General features: G+C 43.3%; 1 protein-coding gene across 1 annotated transcript in view; it reads left to right on the plus strand.

The window, feature by feature from the left end:
- Positions 1–11,104, plus strand: part of ATP2A3 (ATPase sarcoplasmic/endoplasmic reticulum Ca2+ transporting 3) — a 231,029-nt gene that overhangs the window by 81,184 nt on the left and 138,741 nt on the right. The window contains exon 4 of the mRNA XM_068268507.1: positions 8,125–8,229. Coding sequence (XP_068124608.1) covers positions 8,125–8,229 — 105 coding nt within the window. The remainder of the gene's footprint in view (positions 1–8,124; positions 8,230–11,104) is intronic.

Here is an 11,104-nt window from a genome sequence, read left to right on the forward strand (position 1 = left end):
ACTATCTCATTATTTTTTTTAGGTTTAGTTCATGCTATGCCAGATCCAGTCGTGTATCCGCATAATAATATTGAATTGGTGTACAGTTGTGGAGGTGTTGCAGTGGGGAGTTTGTGTGCCATACTATTGAATGAATGGCAACACATCCACTATCCAAAAAAAACCCAAGCAGGTTTGGTTTGTGCTTCTCAGCGGAGAAACCCAGACACATGGAAATGAACATGTGAACACACCAATATGATAGCATAGGGTTTATTTTTCATATCTGTTGGTCCACTGCTGTCTTCTCTGAAGCAGTGCAGCAGCCAACTTGGTGTCCCATTATGCACTGTTTTGAAGCATACAATGCATAAAAGTTTGTGAATAGAAAGAATAAACCACTACATTACTCTAAGGCTTTACCACAAAACAAAGTGAATAAATATGGATCAAATAATATCGATCAGTCTGTGACGTTACCAATCCAGAACTTGGGAGAACTGCAGCATATGAAAGTCCTTAGAATAAACCTGCTGTGCTTCATTATAGTGGATACCAGTGTGGCGATAAATTTACAGGAAAATCTAAAAAAATATTTCTACCTACAATGCTATGTGACTAAAGGAAGAGTGGTGTTAGTTGCTTTAAAAAATAAAATAAAATCTGCAAATGTATGGGTATTGTGATGTTGTATATGCAGCCATTTTTGTTTAACTCTTATCTGTGAGAGCCTCTGTTTTCTGTATGGTGTCCTGTTTGTGTACTTCATTTGGAGAGAGGGCAGACTCTCCTTCTCCAATGCAAAGAGGGTAAGCGTTTGCATACCCTCTGAAGTCTACAGGCAAATATTGCACCCAGTCAGCAGCTGACATTCAGTAGCATGCTTGTCTGAAAAAAACCTGGTTCGTAGGCATTGTTAAGCTAAGGTCAATGCAAACACCTTATTGTCACATGTAACACCTTGACTGTTTTGGGTGTCTGACAGACTACAGAAAGAGGATATAGCAAGGAAATGAGCAGCGCTACTTAAAAACAGACTAGTGCCTACCTGCAAAAGAGTGCAAGCCCCACTTGTGGGGTCGAATACACACCGAGCATACACATGACCTGTCTACCACTAGAGGAGGATGTTGGTTTCCATTAACAGCTTGCATGCAACCTATTAAGTACTCGTCCCTCCCACTGCGAAGAAGTCAATCCTCCATGGGAGGGGCCTAACACTAACTAAATCCTAACCTATGTATATGCATAGCCTGGGTGCGGCTAATCAAATAAAATCGAAAATTGAAAATTGCGCAAAAGGTGGATCAGCGCAACACCAGGCCGCCTCCGAATGGCCTCCATCAGAGATGCGCTGAGCCCCCCCAGGAACTACAAACGCACCTTGAACCCAAACGGAAGCTCTGCATATACACCAAAAGCATGGCTGTTAAGTAGGAGCAGCTGACCAAAAACAAATTACATTAGTACATAGCAAGGAAATGAGCAGCGCTACTTAAAAACAGCCGCACCCAGGCTATGCATATACATAGGTTAGGATTTAGTTAGTGTTAGGCCCCTCCCATGGAGGATTGACTTCTTCGCAATGGGAGGGACGAGTACTTAATAGGTTGCATGCAAGCTGTTAATGGAAACCAACATCCTCCTCTAGTGGTAGACAGGTCATGTGTATGCTCGGTGTGTATTCGTCCCCACAAGTGGGGCTTGCACTCTTTTGCAGGTAGGCACTAGTCTGTTTTTAAGTAGCGCTGCTCATTTCCTTGCTATGTACTAATGTAATTCGTTTTTGGTCAGCTGCTCCCACTTAACAGCCATGCTTTTGGTGTATATGCAGAGCTTCCGTTTGGGTTCAAGGTGCATTTGTAGTTCCTGGGGGGGCGCAGCGCATCTCTGATGGAGGCCATTCGGAGGCGGCCTGGTGTTGCGCTGATCCACCTTTTGCGCTACAGAAAGAGGATGGCCGGAAACTCTTCCAGGGTTGCATAATCTATCTTGTAAAGTTAGATCTATTGGTAGATGGGAAAATGTCAGTGAAATATAAATTAAAACCATTTTCCCCAAACATGCTTGCATACCCTCAAGAGATATGTCCAAGCATAAAAGCCCTTTGCTGAAGCACAGAAAGTGTCTTTTCCTGAAGGTAGCCCTAAACTAGAGAAGTCCACTGATCAAATCACAACCAGTGTCTTCCACGACAAGTTTGGACCTTTGCGCTGACAAAGTCCTGCTTTATCCCCCCTTTTTTATTTTTGATAAGCAAGCGGTCTTGTGTGCCTTTGTACTTTTTACAGTGTGTTCTTTGTATCCATTTCTTTTTGCACTGTTCCAGTTTTTTTTGTAATATTCAATCTTTATTTAAAGAGTCTGAAGCGAGAATAGATCTCGCTTCAGACCTCATATATAGCAGGGGCACGCTAAAACGCTGCTATCCCGCGGCTTAACGGGGGTCCCTGTCCCCCCAAATCCCCTCCGTAATGCGGGGGAGCGCTTCCGCATTGGGGCAGAGCTAACCGCCGCAGCCCTGCCCCACGCGCGTCTGTCAGCGCGTATCCCCGCCTCTCCCCCGCCCCTCTCAGTCTTCCTTCACTGAGAGGGGCGGGGGAGAGGCGGCGATGCGCGTCTGATAGACACGCTGGGAGGCAGGGCTGCAGCCGTTAGCCCTTGCCTCCAGGAAGCAAAATCAGCGACCAAGTCTGCGACCAAGGTTTGCGGGGGGTGGGTTGGGGGGGTCAGGGACCCTCGTTCAGCCACGGGATAGCGGCATTTTAGCAGGGGCACACATGCCCCTGCTATATATGAGAGCTGAAGCGAGATTTAGTCTCGCTTCAGTGTCTCTTTAATAAGTTAGTCTTCTGAGTACTAAGCGGAGCTTTTCATCTCCTAGAGAGAGACTGCAGTGTAATGTGTTACAAGTTCAGTGCCTGATTGTATGGTCGGATTGTACATCGCTACCATGCATGATTGCATTGCATGTGTGGCGGTTTTGTACTTGGCCTTGCAGGGTACGATAACGCCAGTTTGAGCACAAGCAGATGAACAGCAGAGTAGGAATTGTCTAGCAGTACCATATTGGCGGCTGCTGGTGGTGGCAAAGTGTTTTTGGCGGGTGACCACTTTGTGTTTAGCTTGAATAAGGCTACTCCCCCTCTTAATCTCGTTGAAAACCCAATCAGGAACTGTCTCTGCAGGCTTGCCGTGGGGCCGGTTCCTGACAGGTATATTTTATTTATATTTTATATTTTTACATTTTGCTACTACTGTTGTGTATACTGGGAGTGGATATCAGGGGAGTAATGTTAATTAGAACATTTGAACATTAAGCGGCAGTTTCAGTTTACAGGTTCCCATTAAAGTGTATCTATCATGGCACCAATGCTTTTGCTGCCATTTAGTGTTGGTTGTTGCTTGGCTGCTGTGCTGATCCTTCAGTTTTACTATGGATGACCATCCATTCAAAACTAGTATTCAGCTGCAGAACTGAAAATGTTTTGACTTGCATCCTTTTTAATTGGTGACTCGGTAACTGTAAATGGTGGAAGCGTCACTAAACCAGCGCATGCACCTAAACTTACCTCCATTTCACTGTTAATACATCACTAATCACCAGAGATGTAGATGAATAACTAACCCTTTGAGCAGAATTTGTGTTAACATGATACAGTCTCATCTGCCAACATCAGATTCAAAATGAGGTGAAATTAAAAAAAAGCTGAGAGTGGATGTTTGGCCTCCGCTCATACTGCTTGTGTTTAGCACCATTGTATAAAGTTTTTTTTTTAATGCTTTAATTGGCTATGCATTAAAAAAAAAGTTTTCCATGTGTAAAGTTTTTTTAAAGCCGGGTATGCAAATATGAGAGCTACCTGCAGTTACTGAGAAAAATTGCCAACTTATTTGAATAGGCGATTAAAATCAGAATCCTGTTTATATATACAGGGAGTACCGTATTTTTCGGACTATAAGACGCTCCGGACCATAAGACGCACCTAGATTTAGAGGCCCAAAGTCAGGGAAAAAAATCATACTAAACCAGGTGCATCCATGGTGCAGGGGCGTCTTGTGGATCTTCTCCCCCAAGCTCCTGATTGCAGTGGCCTGAGGCAGGGATTAGATTGTAAGATCCTTGGGGTAGTGATTAAGCAGGGAGATAACGCAATATCCCTAGCACCCATGTTTGAGTAGAAGAAGGCATACTTGGCTTCATGGCAGCTGTGAAGCTTGATTGTGCTGAACCTGACTGAAGATCCACAGCTTCATTCAGAGTCAATTGAGGGAGTACACCAGCACAAAGGCCAAACAAATCTAACAGCTTTAATAAACCATCCAAGAAGATAAATACAAGAATAAGCAAGAAAGTTGATGAAAAATCTTTAACTTTTAACAATTTATTTCAAAGGAAAATATTTTTTAACCAAATAAAATGTGCGAGAAAAGGAAATCTCTAGTTCTCTGAATCTTCACCTCAAGATATTTTTTGCCAATGCTGTTATTTTTGGCAAGAGAGCACTACAAGGACAGCATAGCCTATGAAGTTCACAGCTCGGCTCTCCTCCTTCTCTCTTTCTATAGAATGCATGGTGCAGCAGAGACGATTAGCACTACTCACCCTCCTGCACTACTCACCCTCAGCGTCACCCTGCAGTCTGTCCCCGCAGAAGTCTGCCTTTAATAATTATGCCCCCGATCCTTACTACTGGCCACAATGTCCCCTGGCTAAGTTTTGCACTCCCCCACCTCTTAACAACATGGTGCAGCCTGCACATGATTAGCGCTACTCACAATTCCGGAGCGGCTATGTTGCTCTAAATACATTGGCAGAGTCCTTATGATCGGCAGAGTTATGCTGCAGCCCCCACAGATTAGCGTCACCCCACGGTCTGTCCCCGCAGAAGATAAGCATTGCCTCGCAGTCTGTCCCCGCAGAAGATCATCGTTGCCTCGCAGCCTGTCCCCGCAGAAGATCAGCGTCACTCTGCAGTCTGTCCTGGATGCAGCGGCTCTATAAACAGCGCGGGTGTTCTTCTGACTGTGTAGCTTGATGACCGGGAGCGGTGGCTTTGATCTTTATACACACGCGGCGCTCTTTCCGTATGGTAGCTTGATGACGTCATCAAGCTACACAGTCAGAAGAACACCCGCGCTGTTTATAGAGCTGCTGCATCTAGGACAGACTGCAGAGTGACGCTGATCTTCTGCGGGGACAGGCTGCGAGGTAACGATGATCTTCTGCGGGGACAGACTGCGAGGCAATGCTTATCTTCTGCGGGGACAGACCGTGGGGTGACGCTAATCTGTGGGGGCTGCAGCATAACTCTGCCGATCATAAGGACTCTGCCAATGTATTTAGAGCAACATAGCCGCTCCGGAATTGTGAGTAGCGCTAATCATGTGCAGGCTGCACCATGTTGTTAAGAGGTGGGGGAGTGCAAAACTTAGCCAGGGGACATTGTGGCCAGTAGTAAGGATCGGGGGCATAATTATTCAAGGCAGGAGGGAAGGAGGGAGCCCCGGGACAACTAGACTGCCGGGGATTTAGGAGAGTCATTTGCTACATTCGGACTATAAGACGCACCAACATTTTCCCCCTCTTTTTTTTATGAAAAAAGTGCGTCTTATAGTCCGAAAAATACGGTATATTAGTGTTTGTTTCTGTTAAAATGTTTTGCCAAGAAGAATTTGCCAGGAGCATGTTTTTTTAATGGGTGTAATGTACAAAAAATATTTTGAGCACTGTGTGAAAAGAAGTTAGGAACGTTTCTCTTTATAGGCTGCTAACATACATTACGTTATGCACAGTGCTAAAACAAGTTGGTTATATTTCTGAGGTGGATAATGCATTTATATAACATGCCTGTATGCCTTTGCTGCTCTTCTAGCCAGGACCTGAAATCATTACCCCCAACACGAGCTGAACTACTCCAGAAGATTTATTTATCTAATGGACAAAATCATGTCAGAAAGGTTGAATGACCCCAGCAAGTTTCTCCAAGTTTAGAGCAATTGGTCCTCTTGGATAGCGCTTAACCCTATAAAATCAGTCAATAACTCTCTCTGTTGCCAGTGCCCAGATAGATCCCTTGGACTTGGCGAGATTAAAGATGCACTTTAGTCTAAACAAACATATGGTCATTAAAGGAATACTATCGATTCACATATTTTTTTCAATTGACACAGGAATTGTTTGGGAAGTGCTGTTAAGTACTGGTGTATACATTTTAGTAGCAACTTCTTTGTTTACTGTTATCAAAATACATTCAAACTTTACTGACGCCAAAACTGACGGCTGACTGAGCCATGAGGAGAGGGTAAATTCCCCTCACACTTGATCAATTAACTCTGTGTAGCTCTGTGTGTGACAGAGAGAACAGCTGCAGATCCTGTGTCCTGTGTTTCTGACTGAAGTGTCTGAAGAGAGCAGAGGAAATGTAACACATTGTCACAGCTTTTCATACTGTTTTTGCTTTCAGAGTTTGAGATGTTTGATATTTGCTTTCTGTAGTCTGATATGCAACTCTGGCTGTGCATTGAAGCAGACACCCCTTCTGCAATTGATTTGTCCCAATATAGCTAAATCCTACCCTCAATAAATTACAGCTTTTGCCTCTGATAAAAGTAGGAAAATGTTTACACAGCTACTTAGACATTATTTGTACATTGTCATTTTAGAACACTTTGGTATCGATAGTATTCCTTTAAGTTACATTAGTTATGTTAATTAAAATAGATAGGTAATCTAATCTCTTACCCACCCTGTTTTAAAAGAAAAGGCAAATGTTTGATTTCATGAGGGCAGACATCTTTTTTTTGTTGAAAGGAGGTGACAGCGAGCATGAAACATAATTCCAACTGTCCTGTGTCCTTATCACCCCTCCCAGTTGTCTTTTTGTCCGAAAGAGTTCACACTTTGTCTATTTCACAGGACCGACATATCAAAAGATCCTATGTCAAGCATAGCCTCTGTTCAGACGTACGCTGATATGTCCGTTCTGTACGATGTCTGTTGTGTCCATTGCAGTGACAGAATGTAAATTCAGTATCTGCACGATAATTGTGTAGACTGTACAGAAGTGAGACATGTCATAGATTGCACCCGGTCTATGACATGTCAGATGCAATGGGAAAAATGGATGTTTTATGAACCGGGATGGTGACCGCATATGCGGTGTCTCCACACAAGGCACGGAACCTGTGTTGTGTGAACCTCGTCTGTCTTCGAAATGAGTGATTTTCCAGAAACTGCAAACAAGACAGCATTCCAGTTATTCCTGAAGTGGCATAGTAATTGGTAGCTGTTGGCTTCGGCAAACGTTAGAGATCATTATCCGGTTACCTCAGAGCTGGACATTTCACCTCATAAGTCGTTTGCCTGATGCGTTCTGGAGCAAGAAATGATCCCAAAAGTTGTAGAGTGTTGAATTTGGTTTGGACTGCCTGGTCCTCCTCTGATCCTGGACTAATGTTGCTTGGAATAGTAGAAAAGGCTCTATTATTAGGAGAGAAGTTTATTCGCCTCGATACAGTAGGTGGAAAATGCTTCCCCTGCATCACCCGTCAGAAATCAACTGCAACAATAAAAAAAAAACTGCTAGTAAATGTAATTCGTCTTTCTCACAAACGTTTTAATTGCTTGCAGCAGGTGAGTATTTTATTTTCCTCAGTAATACTTTTATATCTACCTTTTTCTTATTTTATCTTTTTGTTTGCTAATATTTGGAACCCTCACATTCTGATTTTTTTTTTTTATTTTTTTTTATTTTCAGTTTGGGGATATGAAATAAATGAGGCAGAGCTGGAACCTGTCCCTGTAGAACTAAGAAGTAGTTAGAGGCATAGTCAGAATGCAGTATTACCATGAATTCTGATAGTTTGCATTTACATGGCTATACATGTTAAATTTATGAGTGCAGACACTGCATGCCATTGCTATTACTGGAAAGGGTCCTGACATTGTATACTTCTCACAGGGTCTTGCTTTATGTGTTACCAATAGTTCCTGTTCTGTGTGTTGCTTCATAAGTGGTATAAAAATAGCATGTAATTGAATACCATTAAGTATAATTGATGCCTTTTATTATTCACGTGTGATACTTGTACATTTGTTCTAGACTTCCTTTTAGGTAAGCATTTTCATTTTGTGTTTTTCAGGCACTGGCTTTTTTTGAGGATGGAGATGAAACTACAACTGCCTTTGTGGAACCTATAGTTATCGTTATGATCCTAATTGTCAATGCTTTTGTAGGAGTGTGGCAGGTATGGCCTTTTTGTTTCTGCTCTTATACCTTCTGGTTCCTATACAGACACAGGATATTCTCGACATTGAATGAATGAAAGTAGGAACTCTGATAAATGCAAGCTTTCATTTTCAGAACCTCTGCTAGGTATTTAGTGTTTTTCTCTGTCACCGTGACAAAGGGACAGTACAAAATGTAGGTTGAATTACAAAAAATATACAGTTGCTATTAGAACAGAAGATTCATCAGGGACATTTGTACCCTCCCCACAAGTGTCGAGGGAGATTTCTTGTGACTTCCTCTATTAACCTCCTTAGCGGTAACCCCGTGCTAGACACTGGGTAAGCCGCCGGAGGGTGCCGCTGAGGCCCTGCTGGGCCGATTTACATGATTTTTTTTTTTTTTTTTTGCTGGATGCAGCTAGCACCTTGCTAGCTGCGCCAGCACCCCGATCGCCGCCGCCCCGCGCCTGATCGCCGCTATTCGGTGCGGCGTGCGGCCCCCCCTCAGACCCCGTGCGCTGCCTGGCCAATCAGTGCCAGGCAGCGCTGAGGGGTAGATCGGGACTCCCAATGATGTCCCGACGTCGCTGACGACGGTGACATCATCCCGCCCCGTCGCCATGGCGACGGGGGAAGCCCTCCAGGAAATCCTGTTCTTTGAACGGGATTTCCTGATCGGAGATCGCCGAAGGCGATCGAAGCGGGCGGGGGGATGCCGCTGAGCAGCGGCTATCATGTAGCGAGCCCTGGGCTCGCTACATGTTTTAAAATAATAATAAAAAAAACTGCTGCGCCTCCCCCTGGCGGAATTTTTCATACCGCCAGGGGGGTTAAGGTGACACAGCCAGCAGTCCTTAAAGGATATGAAAGCTGATGGATGTATTGATTTCCTGTTCAACAATACCAGTTGCCTGGCAGCCTTGCTGATCTATTTGGCTGCAGTTGTGCCTGAATAACACCAGAAACAAGCATGAAACTTATCTTGTCTGATCTGACAATAATGTCAAACGCCTAATATGCTGCATGCTTGTTCAGTGTCTATAGCTAAAAGTATTAGAGGCTCAACAGAGGATAGCCAGGCAACTGGTACTGCTGAAAAGGAAAAAAAATATGTTGGCCGACATATACCTCTCACTTCAGTTGTCCTTTAAAGTATGACAAACCCATTGGTATAGCTGGTGTCCCCTTTGTGGATTCTGTTGCAATCTAGAGGGATAGATTACTGTCTCCAAATTGCTATTGTTGATGCAGAAACTTTATTTTAAAACTCCTACAGTCACGCAGCACTTTTACAGAGTATATAGTCTTGTAACTAAGACCCTGTTCATACTTGTGAACGTTGTGCTATCCCACAATTTTTCTCCATGAGAATCAATATGCCGTCACCAGAAAAATGCTGCATGTAGCACGTTTACAATCATTGGAAATCATTGCAGTGTGAGTAATCCCATAGGATTACTCGTGTAGAAGTGCTTTGCTGATCACAGGCCCAAAACGCCCAAGTGTGAACCTAGCCTAACTGTCCCTCATAGGGGCTCTCAATCTAATCCCTACCATAGTCCATCATTATCAAAGGTCAATTTTTAGGGTGAAGTCAAATAACTTAACACATGCAGATAGGGCCCTGACTGGAATATGACCTGGGACCTAGCGAAGCAAGACAAGAATGCTATCCACTATGCCACCCATCCTACCCATTTTTTTCTTGGAGCAGTACCTTTCCCCCCAGCCAGGAGCAGAACATCAGTCTGTATGGTTTTCATAATGAAACTGCTTCCAGAATAATCTGCGTGATAAAGAATGTTTAAAGGTGCGTACACACATGCGACTATAGTCGTTTGTAACGATCGTTCCCCGATCTTTACCAACGACGATCGTTACAAAAAACGAACCACCGACTATTAAGGCAAACGACGAACGAGCCAAATCGCTACAAAAGAAAGTTCTGTCTCGGCGGATTTTAACCAACGACGATCGTTTGCAAAAGTAGTTCATCGTTGGAAACGATCGTTCGTACTAGGCTTGACATGCGCATTTCACTATTTCTCCATGGAACTTCTCATTTTTATGCGCAGGCGCAATAGTTGCTTTCTGTGATGTAACGTTCGTTCTAACGATCAGATCGTTACACACCTTTTAAAACTACCTTTACTTAGGTCGTTCTTTCATCAATTAAAAGTTCGTTCGTCGTTCTTAACGAACGATCGTTGTCGCATGTGTGTACGTAGCATGAGTCTCTACTAAAAGCCACTGTGCCAATATATTTGCATATTAGTCAAGTAGGATCCATGGGTGTGTGCAAACTGTAACTCCTTTTTGCTGAGTTATTAAGATTAGCAATTGTATATTGTACATTCTATACATTATTACTGCCTGCCAAGTTTTTGGCCAGACACATACTAATCGCAAAACAGTTGTGCTCTGGGCTTGGTTTTAGAGGTGCACATTTATTACTGAGGTAGCCATTGAACTTTGTCATGCACCTAAGCATATTGCAGTGTTTCTAGAATTACTTTTATTTTAACCTGTAGCTAAATGTAAGCAGCCTTTTCAATACCTTTTCATTTCTTAAGTAAAAATATGCTCACTGCGTCCCTAAAAAGAAGGGGGTTATTGAATATGCCTGCTGCAATTATAAGCACCCTGGTGCTCAATGTACTTTAATGTTGCTGAACCCTGGTGCTCTACAGCTGCATGACAAGCAGTGCAGGGAGACTAGAGGTGCAAGTTAAATTACACAGAAAAAAAAACCTTGCACAGCAGATACTGTAAGTGAACTACGGTTACTTTCTGGACAGCCCTGGTACATTTGTGGTGCATTTGACTAAACTATTAAATGCACAGAAAAGGCAAGCAAACATTTGCAGAAATACATTACTTTTTAAACATTAC

Source organism: Hyperolius riggenbachi, chromosome 2 (genome assembly GCF_040937935.1).
Source record: "Hyperolius riggenbachi isolate aHypRig1 chromosome 2, aHypRig1.pri, whole genome shotgun sequence".
Taxonomy (NCBI): Eukaryota; Metazoa; Chordata; class Amphibia; order Anura; family Hyperoliidae; genus Hyperolius; species Hyperolius riggenbachi.